The 18249-nt window shown below is 45.8% G+C and overlaps 1 protein-coding gene across 1 annotated transcript in view; it reads right to left on the minus strand.

Annotated features, from left to right (window-relative positions):
- akap6 (A kinase (PRKA) anchor protein 6) overlaps positions 1-18249 on the minus strand; it is a 103937-nt gene that overhangs the window by 70514 nt on the left and 15174 nt on the right. The window contains 2 exon segments of the mRNA XM_034195123.1: positions 910-1051; positions 1374-1483. Of these exon segments, the coding sequence (XP_034051014.1) occupies positions 910-1051; positions 1374-1483 (252 nt within the window).

Genomic DNA, 18249 nt, shown 5'->3' on the forward strand with positions numbered 1-18249 from the left:
TTAGCTGCACCAAGAAATGTCAGAGGTTGGCCTCCAGGACATCTGTCCATCTCGTTGCTCGACTTCTGGAGTGCTCACGTTATATCCGTCTGTCTTGTCGTTTGTCTTCTGGAGCACTCACATTATATCCGCCTGTCTTGTCGTTTGTCTTCAGGAGCGCTCACGTTATATCCGCCTGTCTTGTCGTTTGTCTTCAGGAGCGCTCACGTTATATCCGCCTGTCTTGTCGTTTGTCTTCTGGAGTGCTCACGTTATATCCGCCTGTCTTGTCGTTTGTCTTCTGGAGTGCTCACGTTATATCCGCCTGTCTTGTCGTTTATCTTCTGGAGTGCTCACGTTATATCCGTCTGTCTTGACGTCTGTCTTCTGGAGTGCTCACGTTATATCCGCCTGTCTTGTCGTTTGTCTTCTGGAGTGCTCACGTTATATCCGTCTGTCTTGTCGTTTCTCTTCTGGAGTGCTCATGTTATATCCGTCTGTCTCACTGTTTGTCTTCTGGAGGGCGCATGTTGTGTTTAAAATAACAGAAAGTGGATGTGTTACTTTGGGTAGGTCTTTGTCTACCTGCTGTGTGTATATGAAGGTCTCTAGATTGTGGTATAGCTCTTTGCCACTGAAATTCAGTTTTTTATTTTAATCACCCGAAGTTGCTACACACAAGTAAGGTTTAATCCTGACCCAGTCCATAAGTAAACATGTTGGAAAATGCGGTAAGAAAACCTCCCCCAGGTGTGTGTTCTTTTTTCTTTTTTTTTTTTTAATTATAGGGAGAAACCTCAAGCAGACAAGACTCAGTGGGGTGGCCATCTGCTCTGGTCATACTAACAGTGAAAAACAAAAAACCAAAAGCACTACAAAGAAAGGGCAAACATGCAGAGAGAGAAAAGTCTTTTGTGTTTCTTTGTGTACCTGTTGTTGTTCATGTCTGAAGGCCTGCAGGATGTCAGTCTGTTTCGTGTAGTTTCCGTTTGAGTCCTGAAGAGTCTGTAGCAGACGCTCTTTCAGAACCAGAACTGACACTCTCAGCTGGTGCCACAGCAGCTGCACTGTCCTACAGAGGACATTACAACAGACCAAAAGACCAAGTTAGCACACACAATTACATTTCCTCTGTGCAACTAAAAGAATAATACACATAAGAAACATGAAACAAGGCCTCCAGGCGACAGCAGCACTTCTGTCATTGACATCAGAAGTCTGATGCATTAGTTATCTCCAGGGCCCTCATTTATAAAACTGTGTGCAGACATTATTCTAAATGGTGTCATATGAAAAAAATTCAGTATGTGTGGATGTACAAAGAAAGCCTGCATTTATCAAACAGGTGCACGCACATCAATAAGTATCAGCTGTTGCAGTCCGCATCAACCCACCTGATATCAACGATAACGCTGACGGAGTAGGACAGCAGTTTCAGAGAGAACTCTGTTTCCAGCAAGGCATGAATCTGTTCCACATGGTCAGAGATGTCCTCAAAGATGTCCTAATGTCCCACCGACAAACACAGACAAACAGCAAAAGAGAAAAATCACAGGTCAACGTACCACGCAGACGTGTAAACCAGAACATGATTCTTCTGGGGACACAAAAAGCAGAACTGAATAACTGATGTTTCCACTTTGAACCTGTGATTCATCTTCTCCCCTTGTCTGTACATCACTCCGGGATGAGTCACAGCTGGTTAAGAATATTTACCATTTCTATTGTTCTAGCAGGTTTGAGTTTTTCATTAATTAAACAAAACAGCAGCAATAACAGAGATAAATAACACACACACACACACACACACACACACACACACACACACACACACACACACACACACACACACACACACACACACACACACACACACACACACACACACACACACACACACACACACACCCCATAGAACACTTCCACCACCATTAGGAGACACACAGGGATAGACACAGTAGCCCACATCACCAGGAGGAGAGAAGACACCACAGGGATTGCAGACCAGACCTGTGATCATGAGGTACAGGACATGGACCCTCAGTCCCAAAGTCAGACAGAATCAAAAACCAAGCAGAGTGGGCCCAATGCCCTGCCTGGGACTGTCCACCAGAGCAAGAGCCAGCAACATCTGGTTAAAGGTCATGGTCCCTGGACCACAGCCACATGAAGCCTCAACTGCCTGTGCCAAGGATGCACAAGCCCCAGCCACCCAGAAGATGACCCATACCACCCAGAGCCCCCACCACACCATAAACATCCGAATCACATTCATCACATCAAAACAAATCAGACTTCTCTCTTAAACTACAAAAATCAAACACAAACACTTTTAATAAAGCTGAGACTCATCATGTTATTTCAGCTCAAATAAATGGCCAACCAAGATTTCGCTATGCATGTTTTCTTGTCTTTAAGACCATCATCATGTCTTATGGATTATTCTCTAAAATTCAGGTCAAGACCAAAGGGTAAGCTTTGAAACAATTCCCAGAAGACATGGAGAGACTACCGAAGCTAAGGTCCTGTGGAAAATCCAATTTCCAGTCAAGCAAAGGAGAGTGGCACACGAAGAAATCCAACGGGATAACAGAAAACACAAAGATCAAGAAACATTTTATTTCTTGATCATACAGAGTTCTCTTGTCATTTGTGTCTTCGTTTCATGTCCATGCCATAGCTGTGCTGCTCAGAGCCCAGCAGATTCTGACAGATCTCTCTGAAGTGATGTGCAGCTTGTTCTGAACAGTATTTGGCTGAGAGACTACTTGGGAACACCAGGAGCCGGTTTCTCCCCATCCAACCTGAGAGGTGCTACAAAGAGAAATGGGCAAAAGTGGTCAAAGATAGGTGCACCAAGCTTGTGGAATCATATTCAAGACTTGAGGCTGTAACTGCTGTCAAAGGTGCATCAACAAAGTATTGAACAAAGGGTGTGAATACTTATGTACACGTGATTTCTCAGTTTATTTTTGAACAAATTTGCAAAAATTTCAACAAAAATGCTTTTTTCCCATGTTGTAGGGTGTTGTGAGTAGAATTTTGAGGGAAAAATGGACCGAACATGGCCAACCCTGATTTATGGACTTATAAAGGGCCTTTTTTTTGGTGTTTTTTTTAACTTCAAAATGTAATCAGAAATTAATCTTGAAGTTAAAAAAAAATTGTAAAGACTTTCTATAGTAAACCGCTGTGTATAAATTAGCTCCTGTGTGGTGACACACATTTCTACACGCTTCCGTGTTTTGGTCTGATGCCTCATTTCTTATGGCTTTAAAGTAAGGCTGTAAAAAAGATTTTAAAAATGGCTTTACTTAACAAAATTTGGCCCTCAAATGCAGGAAACAGTGTGTCAGAGGAATATAAATGTAAAATGTTACTTTGGCCCCGGTCTCCCCTACACTACTTGCACCTGGAGTGCTGCTGCACGGCTGTGCTCAGCCTGGAGCGCTGAGACTGTGACACCAGGATAAGTTCTTGAAGTTATTGATTGTGGAATGATCTTTCTATCCACCTTTACTCGCCAGAGAGCCGCATAAAATCTCACAACACACACAGTTTTGCCAGTTTTAAATCACTCCTGTGATGTGAATTAATGGGTGATTCTTTAACTACGGGCACTATTGGCCTTGTAAATGTAATTTCCACCACACCATTGCCTTACAATATAAAACACCTTGGGGCAACTGTTTCTTGTGATTTGGCACTATATACATGTGCTCTGATGTCACTGTTTATCTCCATAGAAACTACCCAAACAATCTTTCATACAAACTGTTTAAAGGGACATTATGTGTTGTAGTGGAAATTACGGCAATAGTGTGGGACAACTACATTTTGTTTAAAAAAATCACAACAGTTGTATGACATTGAATACCCCAATTATGTTTTGATTATTTTACTGATATTTTATTCAGAGATATTTTAAAACATTAGAAAAAACGTTTCTTTACCATTCATTTTTATCATTGAAGATCAAAAGTCTGGGTATGGGACAAGCATAAGATGGCAATATTTGCATATAATGATGCTGAAAAAAGGTGAAAAAGTCATCATAGACTACTAGAACAAATTTCTTAACACACTTTCATTGTAAAGATACCGTATTTTCCGGACTATAAGTCGCACTTTTTTACATGTTTTGGCCGGGGGTGCGACCTATACTCCGGTGCGACTTATAAATGAAAAATATACCGGTAGGATCTCAATTAATTTACTGTAACAAAACAATTTTACGTGACAGAGTCGATCTATGTTTTAAAATGGCCACCAGAAAAGGAAATGCAATGCATCATGGACACTGTAATATGGCGGCCGTCCTATAAGTCACGCTGGTCGCGATAACCAATCAGAGAACAGAACGTTGGACGCGTATTCCTCACCTCACCCACAGCGTGTGAAGCTGACGAATACGGTGCTTGCTGTTATTCCGGCATGGCGAACAAAACAGCTTCAACCCTTGGATATCAGTGTGAGCAGAGTGTTTAAGTTGACGCTGAGAGGTGCGTGGGAGCACTGGGTGAGCGACGGCAGAGGATTAGTGTGTGCACTTGGAAGGAGCTGGCGTCGAAGATTGTGAATAGCGTTTGAAGCAGACGAACATGGTGTTTATTCCGGGACGGCTAACAAAACAGCTTCAACCCTTGGATATCAGTGTGAGCAGAGTTGACGCTGAGAGCTGCATGGGAGCACTGAGCGACGGCGGAGGATTAGCGTCTGCACTTGGAAGGAGCTGGATCGACACCGCTGGGTGGTCATGAGCTGCGCAGGTAGGTGCTGCATGGTTCAGCTCGCAATGTGGTCCGCAAAATACAAACATATCTGTAGGTAAAATGCAGCTCACGAGAGGGCACTCAAGGCTTGTGTGACTGTTCCTGCGACTTCTGACTACCATAGAAACATAAAAATTTCAACGTTACTGATAACACAACGGACAAGGCCCGAAAAAATGCCACCAAAAAGAAAATCATACTCTGCAGATTGTAAGTTACGACTGGTGAAATATGCATCTGAAAACGGTAGCCGTCACAATATTATCATCTGAACTTTTCATGTTAAGTTAACATACCTGTATGTCCATGGGACTTATAGTCCAGTGCAACTTATTTATGGTTTATTTTTCTTTATAATGATAAAGTGGCTGGTGCGACTTATACTCCGGTGCGACTTATTTATGGTTTATTTTTCTTTATAATGGATAAAGTGGCTGGTGCGACTTATACTCCGGTGCGACTTATAGTCCGGAAAATACGGTAACTATAAAAGTGTGAAATTTCCCCTTTTTTCTGTTTTTCATACAATATGATCAAAGGACATAATAAGTGCCCGTAGTCTAAGAATCACCCTAATACAGATCAAGACTTTAAAAATAACATGCAACCAGCAGTGGAAGAGTGGCTGCACTGACATTCCTGCAGGATTAAAGCAGCTGGCATGTCAGAAAGTAGGTCAGTCAGCCGGGTTCAGTCCAGCTCTGGTGACATTGTGACCCACTGCTCCGCTGGTCCAAAATAAGCCATCAGTACTGTAAGTGTGAGACAGGAACAGCTGCCATTACAAATGTAACAAACATTTTTTTTGTGTGTGAGACAATGGACCAAATGTTTAGTTTATGTCTGTGCTAACGTTCACAAGAGACAAGCCAGTGAGATTATTATTATTATAAAAACAAAACAAGACAAAAATTAACAATAGCTGTGAGATGACACAGTCTGATTTGGGATTGGTTTTGGGGTGGACTAGTTTACCCAGGTCATTATTTTTAACCTTTATTTACATGAGGGCAGTTATTCACAAAGTGCGTGCCACAGCCCCCATTAGTGGGCTTAGAAGGTATTACATGTAGACCACAGGAGGTCATAAAAAATAAATAAATATCTTGTAATACATTAATATTAACATAAAATATTAAAATACCGTAAGTCCATTTAAATCCCATGGCTCCATTAGTTCTAATTACACTTTGAGTCAATTTAAAGGGTAAGGTCTAACTTCACCAACCCCCTGAGCAAGAATGTAGCCAACAGTGGTCAAGAAAAACTCCCTCAGTGTTGTATGGCTGGGGTGCCTGGCTGCCTTTTGTTTCTGTCTTCTGTTCTCTGTCGTTTGTTTTTCCTTCCAGGTGGCATGCGTTCAGGACTGAGTGGCTGTGTGGCTGAGTTATCAGGACCTCACCCTGATCACCTGAAGCTTGTCACGTGCAGCTCGTCAGGACTCACAGCTGTGGTGCATCTTTATGGATTGGGGCATGGTTGCATTTAAGTCTGGAGTACACAGTGTGTATTTGCCAGAGACTCGACCTTGTGACCAGACGGGTGAGATCGTCGTCTAGAGAGCCATCTCATCATCATGGATGCAGAGACCGTACCAGGTTTGATGCCATGGTCTGTGAAAGAGGAGGGGGTGAGGTCTCACGCTCGTCAGCACACTTCCTGAGGTACTTTAGGTTTTGTGACTAACATGAGTACAGTCAGTAAATGTGGTGTCCCTCACACCTTATTATATTGAGCTGTTATGTTAGTCGTTTAATCAGCTTCCACTGCAGTGGAGAATTGAACTGGGTGTTCCATGCCTGCAGGGTGGGAAGCTGATTGGTGATTAAGCCAGGAAGTGTTTGCTGTTTATGTACACCTTTGAGTGGTCTCTCTGTGTGTGGAGTGGTGGACTCACATTATGGTTCCTTCTTTCACAGACTCGGTTGGTCGCGGCCACCTGGGGGGTGTCGGCGGGGTCCTTGGGTCCGAACTGTTCTGGCTCCGGACCGTTTGTGCTGCTGGGAGTGCACCGTCTTTCCACCTCGCCAGACCGCGCACTTATTTGTTTGTAATTCTGCACATCACTGTTATGTTTATTAAATTCTGTTATCCTTTGTACCGTGCTCTGCTTATTTTATACTGGGTCCTTCAAACGCTGGTCGGTTCTCCGCCTGCGTCCGACACATAACAGCAGTCTCTGGCCACACATCATGGACCCAGCGGTAGCAGAGGCGGTACTGTGCCGGGAAGGCGGCAGCAGACGTCAGAAGTTATCCGGACCAGTTGCGGGTGCTCTCCGCCCGGATGGTGCGTGTCGGAGAACCCATTATTGAATAGTGATTTGAGCTCTCTTGCAGCCGTGTTCCTGTGTTGTTGCCTTATCCGTGGGTTGTTGTGGAGTGTGAATAGCGACGGCTTCGCGTCACACTTCAACCGGATAAGAGGTAAAACGGGAGCTGCATGAGTGTGTCTTTAATGGGTGAACGCGCACGGCGGAGTTCTGTGGCACGGGTCGCTGTGCTTCCTGTGTTACAGTTGTAGCCCCGTTTCCCCGGGTGAAGATAGCTACTGCGTCTGTTGTGTCAGCTCCGGCGTAATTTAGTTGAAGCACATTTTGGTTGTGTGTTACACGTAGCTGCGCACTGGGAAAGCAGCGTGAGTTGTTTTCTCGGTTACCAAAGGGTTTTTTTTATTTTTAGCACTTTGGCTCCCCCTGTTGGTGACTGAGTCACACTGCCATCATAGCTCTTAAGGTGGAACAGGTGTGTTCCATTTGTTTGAGCTTGATGGTATAAGTCACTTATTAGTTTTGTGTTGGTTCATTTTTGGTGGGTGTTTTTTTGAGTTGGTTTTTGTGTGGGATTTTCTACATTATTAGTGTTCTGGGGTCGTGACCTTGCAGGCTGTCTGGAGTATGGACAGGACTCAGGTGACCTTGTGTTGGTCTGTTAGTCTTTCTTTTTATTTCTTTTGGTTTCACCTCCCAGGGTTTGATGGGACGGTCCTCTGGGGGGTGATGGGGGGGTAATTGGGTTGTTTTTTCTTTTTTTTTTGTTGTGCCCTCTCCTCTCCTCTGGCTCCAGCCGTGTGAGCCGTAGGTTGTTGGCGTTGCTGGAGTGGTGCAGTTCGGTTATGCTGGGCGTTTCCCGGATAACCTCTGCACCTGGGAGGGTGGGGGGGGGGGGGGGGTTCGGGGTGTTGTTTTTTTTTGTTGATTCCCTGTTCCACCTCCGGCTTCAGCGCGCCTTTGAGCCGTCTGCCATCGGCATAGCTGAGGTTTGGGGCAGTGGAATATACCCGCAGCTGGTGGCTGGTTTGGAAGTCGGAGGGGTGGCGCCGTTTTGTGCCGTCTGCCATTACCGCTGTTCCACTCCTCCCGGTTGACTTCTGGGGTATAGTCGTGGTTGGTGACACTGGACGTACTTCCAGTTTCCACTGCGCCGAGGGGGTGGGGTTGTTTTGTTTTTATGTTTTTTTTTCTTTTGTTTTTCCCCCCAGATTCCGCCCTCAGGGTGTGACTGTGGTGTCCTCTGGGGGGGAAAGGGCTGTGGGTCCATCTAGCCATAGACGGCCGGGGCTGGGTCTGTTAGTAATGAGGGTGGGCGTCTCCTGGGGTTTGATGGAACGGTCCTCTGGGAGGCGCTGGGAGTCCCCGTGGGTGACTTTGGATCCCAGAGGGACCTCGGCTGTGGTTATTACTCCTGGAGCTGGCGGGATGTCCTCTGGGGGGTGTTGGTCCCTACATGTCATTGGGGGGAGGGGGGGGGGGGTGTTAGTGTTTTTTGTTTGCAAACTTAAGTTTGGGTTGTGTTTTTCTTTTCTCCTCTTCCCGGGGTTTGATGGGACGGTCCTCTGGGGAGGGGGGGGTGGTTTGGTTGTTTGTGTTTGTCTTTTTTGTTTTATGACTAATCAGACTTTAAACAAGGTTGGACAAAGGCTGACCGCACAGGTTCAAGAACTCCTGGCCACACCTGTGCAAATTGAATGTCAGAAACAAAGGCAAAGATGCAGTCAGAGGAGATGACGTCAACAGTTCTGTTAAATGAAGATTCAGTTGGAAGATGAATGCAGATACTGTTTCCAGCCAAGGTCCCTGGAGGGGGGTGTTTTTCCTGGGCCAGGTTTGTGTGGTCGCCGGGAGGCTTCCCGTGAGGGTGGGGTGCTGTTGTATGGCTGGGGTGCCTGGCTGCCTTTTGTTTCTGTCTTCGGTTCTCTGTCTTTTGTTTTTCCTTCCAGGTGGCATGCGTTCAGGACTGAGTGGCTGTGTGGCTGAGTTATCAGGACCTCACCCTGATCACCTGAAGCTTGTCATGTGCAGCTCGTCAGGACTCACAGCTGTGGTGCATCTTTATGGATTGGGGCATGGTTGCATTTAAGTCTGGAGTACACAGTGTGTATTTGCCAGAGACTCGACCTTGTGACCAGACGGGTGAGATCGTCATCTAGAGAGCCATCTCATCATCATGGATGCAGAGACCGTACCAGGTTTGATGCCATGGTCTGTGAAAGAGGAGGGGGTGAGGTCTCACGCTCGTCAGCACACTTCCTGAGGTACTTTAGGTTTTGTGACTAACATGAGTACAGTCAGTAAATGTGGTGTCCCTCACACCTTATTATATTGAGCTGTTAGTCGTTTAATCAGCTTCCACTGCAGTGGAGAATTGAACTGGGTGCTCCATGCCTGCAGGGTGGGAAGCTGATTGGTGATTAAGCCAGGAAGTGTTTGCTGTTTATGTACACCTTTGAGTGGTCTCTCTGTGTGTGGAGTGGTGGATTCACATTATGGTTCCTTCTTTCACAGACTCGGTTGGTCGCGGCCACCTGGGGGGTGTCGGCGGGGTCCTTGGGTCCGAACTGTTCTGGCTCCGGACCGTTTGTGCTGCTGGGAGCGCACCATCTTTCCACCTCGCCAGACCGCGCACTTATTTGTTTGTAATTCTGCACATCACTGTTATGTTTATTAAATTCTGTTACCCTTTGTACTGTGCTCTGCTTATTTTATACTGGGTCCTTCAAACGCTGGTCGGTTCTCCGCCTGTGTCCGACAAATAACACTCAGGCCTTTTTTGAGGAAGAAAACTCAAGCAGACCAGACTCAGAGGGGCGACCCACTGCTTAGATCAAACTAACAATAACAGAGATCAAATTAAAAAAACAAAAAAAAAACAAGGAATTTTCAAACATGCAAAACAAGAAGAAAAATGTCTGATTATAGTTTGTTAGTTGTTACTGTCCAATAAAGATGACATGAAGCTTCTTCCTCTTGATTCTGCTTTTTTTCTTTTCTCTCTGACTGAGGTGCGGCTCCATCCAAAGATGAGTGTGGTATCTCTTCCAGAAACCGTCCTGTGCACCGGCAACATTTCCTGTATATTCTTTTTGTGAAATGTTTTGTAATTTGTGTCTGTAGCATGGCCCAAGCAGAGGGTCACCCCTTTGACTTTGTTCTGCTTGAGGTTTCGTCCTCAGAGGGAGTTTTTCCCTTACCACTGTTGCTCTGTGGGCTGGTAAGGTTAGACCTTACTTGTGTGAAGCGCCTTGAGGCAACCTTGTTGTGATTTGGCGCTACATGTGTTGTGTGGGCCGCTGAAGAGGAGGTACTGCTGGCCCACCACCACCAGTCGGCGCCCTGCTTGGAGTGCGGGCTTCAAGCATGAGAGGGCGCCGAGACAACAGAGAGTGACAGCTGTCACTCATTTACACCAGCTGTCACCAATCACCACCGTCCCTACAAAAGCCGGATTATTACTCCACCTCCTCGCCGAGAAATCAGCTACCGTCTAAGGTAACCTTCTCTGCTGTGATTATTGTTGTATCTAACATCGTTCTGTGTGCAGCCGTGTTCCTGCGGGCTCTGTCTGAAGCTGGATTGGCGGATAGTGGGAGGGCGACGCTCTTCGCCTCTCACTCCATCCAGGGACGAGACTAACAGGAGCTGCATGGGTGAAATTGTTTCTGGAGGTGGAGGTTTTCCCTCCTTGAAGATCTGTAGGTGAAAGAGTACTGGGTGCGTGGATACACACTCACCATTAACTGTTTTTCATCTTCTGCCAGCAGTACCAGGGTCTGCAACAGAAGACGGTGACCACCTGGGGACTCAGGACTTGGCGGCTCCGGTGTTCTTCAGGCCGTTGGTGGTGGAAGCTGTGTGGGTCCCGGCTCTTCGATCGCCAGAGGTCTCCTATCTTCGAGCCTGCCCGCACGTCACCTTGTGTTTAATTGGCATTATATCTTTGTCTGTATCCAGTTGTGCGTTTCACAACATTAAATTGTTACTTTTTGTCTTATCCATTGTCCGTTCATTTGCGCCCCCTGTTGCGGGTCCGTGTTACGACACCTTCCCAACAACATGAATGAAAATGAATTTAAAAATTGAAATTGTAAGGTTACGGTCTTGGACAGACATTTTCAAACAATGGTCTGATAACTGGGAGTTTGTCTGCCACAACCAACCCTGAAAAGTTCAACAGCAGCACCTCAAATAGAGAAAGAGAGCAAAATCAGTCAGCCACAACTAACAGCACACAAAATAGTTTCTCAGCAGCAAACCAACAGAATAAATGACAGGATAGCAATGTGGTCGCTAGCAGCTGGCCCTCTGCTTCACTAACAAAGGGTAATGAGAATCAACAAAGCTTCCGTGGAATTTAAGTTATGTGGTATTTTTTTAATTGGGGTGGGGTGGCACAGTAGCTTAATGGTTAGCAATGTTGCTTCACAGCGAGAAAGCCCGGGGATCACTTCCAGCCTGGTTGCATGTTCTCCCAGTGTTCACGTGGGTTCCGTCCGGGTGTGTTGCTTTCCTCCTACTTCTAAGGACATGCAAGTTAGGCGAACTGGGAACTTTAAACTGACCACAGGTGGGTGTGAATGAGTTTGTCAGTCTATATGTGGTCCTGTCTCCCGCCCCACGTCTGCTGGGATCGGCTCCAGCCCCTCAGTGACCGCTGACTGGAGTAAGCGGGTACACTTTCTTAAATTTGGGAATTACTGCACGAGGGAATTGACAGCCGTGCTGTTTCTTTGACTGGTTGATGGTCATCACATGCCAGCCCTCATGCCCTCACTTTTCCTCCAGTTTCTATGAACCCTAACCCTGATCCATGGGACTTGTATTAGCTTTTACACTGAGTGTTTCAAGCTCCGTGCCTCGTGCCAAGTCTGTGGCTGGAGTGCTTCATGCTCGGTGCCTCGTGTCGAGTCTGCGGCTGTGAGTGCTTCACGCTCCGTGCCTCGTGTCAAGTCGACGGCTGTGAGTACTTCACGCTCCGTGCCTCGTGTTACTATTTACACTGCGTGTGATTCACGCTTTGTCTTTCCATTTGTAACCATCAGGGCTTGCGTTAGCCATCTGCATGCAGTCCACAATGTTGACAGAGCCTTTGTTGCATGGCTGTAGTACCTGTTTGGCTCCCTTGAGCCCAGGTGATGGACATATGTTTTGCCCCTCCTGTCTTGGGATTGGACACCTGAGGGAAGCCCTGACTGGCGATGCCTGCCTTAATTGTGCCAGCATGCCACTGGCAGAGAGATGTGACCTGGGTGACGTCACTGGTTGTCTTTATATACCAGCCGCACCCAGCACTCGCTTCTTTTCTACATTCTCGCATTCTTAGAGGTTGAGAATGCATTTAGCTGTGATTGCCACTCTCGCTTGTAGCCTCGCAACCCACCTTCGGTTGGAGCTACGTGCACTGCACACGTCCTCCAGAGGCTGCGAGACACGGCTTCACCGTTTTTTGTATTCTTTGACGGCTGTCGTGAGTACACCTTCCTAAACGCCGGGAGTTCCTGCCAATGAGTGATTGGACCTGGTGCCCCCCTGATGGTTTATGTGATAGATTGTTGACGTGTTGTCCGACCGGACAAGAACATGTCTTCCTCTCAGGGCTGGGAGGAAATGCTTGAGAGCCAGTCGCACAGCGTGAAGCTCCAGCACGTTTATGTGTTGGAGTCTCTCCTGGGGACTCCAGACACCCCTCACCATCCTGTGATTCCACACGGCCCCCCAACCTTTGAGTGATGCATCTGTAACAACCACCTCTCGGCGAGACGGAACAGAGCCTAGAGGGACACCCTTGCAGATGAAGTCCATGTTCCCCCAGGGTTTGAGGTGCAGAAGGCACTGGTTGGAGAGTCATACAAGCCTGTGCTGATGCAACTTCGAGTTGAGGCCTAGGTTGTTGATCCAAATCTGTAGGGGACGTAAGAACAGAAGTCCCAAAGGTACCACTAGCGACACTGCAGTCAATTTGCCCATCAACCGGAGCAGCAAACCAAAAGGCAGCGTCACAGCCCGTTGAATGTGTGAGACGAGACGAATTACATCGTCCACTCTCTGCGGGGATGGCAATGCAGTCATAGTCAGGGAGTTGATGGCAATGCCGATGAAGGTCGTTTGTTGACTGGGAACAAGAGAACTCTTTGCAAAGCTCACTGTGAGTCCTAAATGAGAGACATGGTTCAGTAGAAGAGCTGTGTCGTTGTGCGCCTGCTCCTGAGTCGGAGCGCAGACAAGCCAATCGTCTAAGAAGGGTAGGATTCTTAATCCAAGAGCTTGCAGTGGGGCTAGTGCTGCAGCCATACATCTGGTAAATGTACGAGGGGCAAGAGAGAGGCCGAAAGGAAGCACCCTGAACTGGTCTGACTGACCTTCGAAAGCAAAGCGGAGAAACTGCCTGTGATGAGGCGCCACTGGCACATGGAAATAGGCGTCTTTTAAGTCGACACTTGTGAACCAGTCTCCTGGTGTGATAGTTTGAAGGACGTCTACTGTGCGGAGCACGTGAAACTGCAGCACTTTGATATAACGATTCAGACGTCGGAGATCGAGGATAGGACGAAAGCCGCCATCCTTCTTTGGAACAAGGAAGTAAATTGAATAGAACCCCCTGAGCTGGTCTGATCTGTGAACTGGCTCTATGGCCCCCTTCTCCAGGAGTTCCAAAATCTCCCGTTGTAGGGCAGCAGACTGCACCGAGTTGGAAACAACAGTCATCCTCACCCCACTGAACTTTGGAGGACGACATCCGAACTGAATTCTGTAACCTTCGAACAAGGTTGAAATAACCCATGGGTCTTGAACTTGAGCCTCCCAGTGGCTGAGTTGATTTCATGAAAAACGGCTGGGGGCCAAACATTGGCAGTCAGACCCGACCACCTCTGCCTCGCATCCCTGAGGACCACTGGGTGCGATTACTGGAAGCTCTGCGAAACCGTTCAGTTCTCGGGGGTCTGCCCGTAGGCTCACGAAAGGCAGGCTGCTGGGAGAGCTGGCCCTCAACTGCAAAAGCACGTGCAGCTCTGGGAGTCGGCGGAAGCCTGGATGTAGAGTGAAAAGCTGTAGCACGTCTGACTGGCTGAGGTCTGGAAGACCGGTGTAGGTCAACAAACTGTTGCCGAGATTTACTAGCCTCGACAGCACACTCTAAAGTTTGTTGGGCCGCAGGTCCAAATACTTGGCCTGGAAGAACCGGCAGCGAACGGAGTGTGCCTCTGCAGGATTCGGAAAGGGGGGACTGCGCAAGCCACACCTGACGTCTAGTGATGGTAAGGGTTGACATCAGTCTGCCATGCTCTCTGGACATATAAGCAAAGGTTTGGAGTGAGGCATCACTAAGACTTTGCGTAGCATCATCAACCTCTGACTCCCTCAAAGACTTTGAGAGGGCAAGGGCTAAATGGGATAGTGAGTTGCCTAGGCGACCGATGCGAGCAGCTATGTCATAGCTTTTGGTGAGGAGGTCATCAGTGACCCTACACTGAGTGCGTGGGCAGCGGGCATCCGGCCGAGCAGCATCAGCTGGAGCCACAACCAGGTTCGCAATAATGCTGTCAACGGCGGGCATACGGTTCAGACCATATTGCGCTGAATCACACATAGAGCTAAGGGCTCTGCAGTCCTGTGATAGATGGGTCAATGATTTGGGGTCCGCCCAACATCGGTGGAGCTCCTCGATATATGGTTGTGAAACTGGAACGTTGAACTCAGGCTTCTGAGTGACTTTGAAAAAGGCACTTGAAGCGGTGGTTTCCGCAGGGGGAAAAGGCACTTGAAGCGGTGGTTTCCGCAGGGGGATTGTTGACCCCAAGCCTGGATAAAGCCAACTGAACAGCTTGCTTGACAAAGGATAGTCCAGGTTGCGACATGGACTCTGCCTCGGAGGTATGAGAGCCCACTAATGAATGGCTTGGAGAAAGACTCCTCTCATCCTCATCCTCCTGCGCACATGTAGTTATCCAGGTGCTAAAGCACCGCCCTCTGGCGGTCAGGAGGAATGAAATAGAACAGAGGTGCGTGCACGCAGGCTGCAATCGACTTACTGCCACGCCTCTATTTCTCTATGCAAGGACATGAGTTCGATGTTCCAGGATAAGAGCACTGTGCAAAATGAAGGTGAAAGAATTGGAGTGATAAATAAGAGACAGCCCTAAATGTGAAATAAAAAAAAACAAACAAACCAAAACAAAACAGAAGAACTTCACAACAGCAAAAAACAAAATACTGAATGCTCTGTCCCCAGAAACCAGAGTAACAATAACCAGGATTAGCAGAAGAAAGAAAGAGTTATCGCTATGTGGCATTTGTTTGAGAAATGACAGAGAAATTAATCATCTACCAAGAACTGCCACCCAGAGAATTTCATAATTGTTAAGGTGAATCCTCACCAGATGCCTGAATTAGTTCGGCTGGCTCCTTCAATGCAAAAAAGCAGCGACTCTACTCAGAGTCCCTCCCAGACATTCGAGCTTTTCACCCTGTGCCAGAGTGTAAGCCCAGATACCCAAAGGAACCTAATTTCTGCCACTTGTATCTTCAATTTCATTCTGTCAGTCACACAGGTGAGGACAACAGCATAAATCAACTGGGAAACTGAGTCTCACCTTCAGGTTCAGGTTTCTTCACCACGACTATCTGGTAGTGTCCACAGCACCAATCAGTCTGTCGATCGCACACTCCATTTATACCAACACTCATGAACAAGACCCTGAGATACATGAACTAAGGGCAATAACTCTCCCCTGACCCAGAGGTGACAACCCACCCTTTTCCCACAGAGGACTATGGTCTCAGATCCTCATCCCAGTTGCTTCACACACTGCCACAAACCTGCTCAGTGCACATCAGCAGACACAGGCCTATCAAGCTAACAGAACCACATCATCTGCATAAAGCAGAGATGTAATTCTGAAGTCACCAAAGTGGATACATCCTAGTCTGTGACTGCACCTTGTAATCCTGTCCATGAAAATCACAAGACGACAAGTCCAACACCCACCGGAAACATTTCTGATGTGATGCTGAAAATGCGGACACAGTTCTAAGGTTGTAAGGTTATAAGTTATAAGGTTGTATATCTAACCGACGGTGTGTATGCATTCTCTGTGTCACATGAAACCTGTTTTGGTTGTGTGAATTTGTTCTATGAGCTACCACAGAAACATCTAGTTTAATATTATGACACAATCACTGAGTTTTATTGTGCATACGTCCCTTATAAGAAATGTCTATTTAGTAAAAAGGGGAAATTTTTTTTTATATCAGAGTGACTTTCAGGAGACAAATACCTTTTTTGCAAAGCTTTTGAAACTTAATGCTTCAACTCCAGCTTCAAATGGAAAGAATAAAATATCTGACCTCTTGTGACTTATTTTTAAAAAGGCCATATTTCTGGTAATTAAGTATTAGTTGCTGCAGTGAAAACATTCCCTCAGATGATTTTATGTGAAGTTGTATTTAAACACAAAATACTGTATCCAACAAACAAAAGTGAAATTTATTTTTTAAACCATTGCAAAAGTATTCTACATCACCTTAGCTTTGACATTGTTATGCAATTTATATGAAGTTGTAGAAATTTGCTTTCAGTTTGAATTTAAGAAGGATAATTGTAGACATTTTAATGTAGAGAAGCCTGGATTACTTTGTGTTTGAAATGGCATTAACAAAATAAAATGTGTAAAAGCCCAGGGGGGTGAATACATTTGCAAGGCATTTCTGAATTAATTTTCAATTTTTTATTATTTCAGTAAAAGTGAATTCCTAGGAGTCAAAGTTCAAATACAGCACATTTTCTTACCTTTGAACAAAGTTTGAAAAGCACCCTTCAATCTGATCACTTAAAATCCAAAATTTAAATTAAATTTGTTTGTCCAAAATATAACGCTGATCAGATTATCAATCAAACATAAGAACATTCGAGCGTGACTGTTAGCATGTTTTTCTTCAGTGTGCTGACCCGTTTGCCTGCAGGGAGGAGGGGTGACAACAGTTGTGAAAGTTATTTTAGGCCTCCCCCACAAGGAGAGTAATTTTAGCTCCTTCTCCATACAGACATTTGTCTGTTAGACTTACTCTGTAGTCTTTTAGTGGTCAAAACGTAAAGTTATTTATCCTGCAGACACACAGAGAAGAATTTTAAAAATAACCAAAAACAAGAACCACGCCCTAACCTGCAGTGCAGAGCCCAATGTCAATCTTGTGCAAGTAGCAATTCTGATGATGATCCATGAAGAATTTGGGGAGATCTAACAAGCTTTATGTTTCAGAGAGTTAGCCAACTGGTGGTTAAAATGAGAAGTGAAACACACCCAAAGTGGAACATGTTCAGAGCGTTAGTCCTTGTGCACCAAGTCTCACCTTGATGTTCCCTGATGTATTAAAAATGTCTGGTTTACACACGTCAGCCAGTTTGTGTAAATAACATACCGAAAATCAGTAATTATACTTGACATCTACAACTTAAAAGTGCTTTTAGCAATGACAAACTGATTAAAATCTGGTGAACTTTGATGCACTAAATCAGTCACAAAAGCAACTTTATGTAGCCTGTGTAATATCCCATATGTACATGTATCTGCAGGAGCGACGCCCACCTTTACATGAAGTAACAACTTAAAAGGTAGTAACTGTTTGGTAGAAACACGATGCACACTATGCCAAGAAATATGAATGCAAAGGTAAAACCGAATTTAAGCAATGACAAGAAAGTGTGAGTGGGGTGAAGACAAATTTTTGTAAATTATTCATGGCAAACTCAAAATACTGTTCTGACACCTTTTGAAATCTGTCAAAGCCTTGTGTTTCAAGGCATTACAGGGTGTGCTGCCCTCTACTGAACGCTGGCACCTACTGGGTGGTTCCATGAAAAATTACAACCTTTAAGTCTGCATGTGCACATAATGTGCTTGTACACAATCTCTCATTTGCCAAGATATTGTGTACACACTGTTTTAGAGCCTCACTTCCCTGGTGGCTACAAGTTGAAATGAAACATCCAACCTGTTCGTCTTACTGAATGAGCTCACCTTGATGCAAGAAGTACTTGTCAAAATACTGCATAGCAACCACATGGTGTCTAGCAGTTGGCAAGCTATAGTACATAAGGCCTAGTTAAAAAATAATGAAGCCAAAGTGTGACATAACCATCAAAATTTAAAAGTGGTCTTTTTTGTGAAATGTTATCATTTTAGGTATGGTCATACTAGTTGCCTTCAATACGTGCTGAGACTTTTT

Source organism: Thalassophryne amazonica, chromosome 19 (assembly GCF_902500255.1).
Source record: "Thalassophryne amazonica chromosome 19, fThaAma1.1, whole genome shotgun sequence".
Lineage (NCBI taxonomy): Eukaryota > Metazoa > Chordata > Actinopteri > Batrachoidiformes > Batrachoididae > Thalassophryne > Thalassophryne amazonica.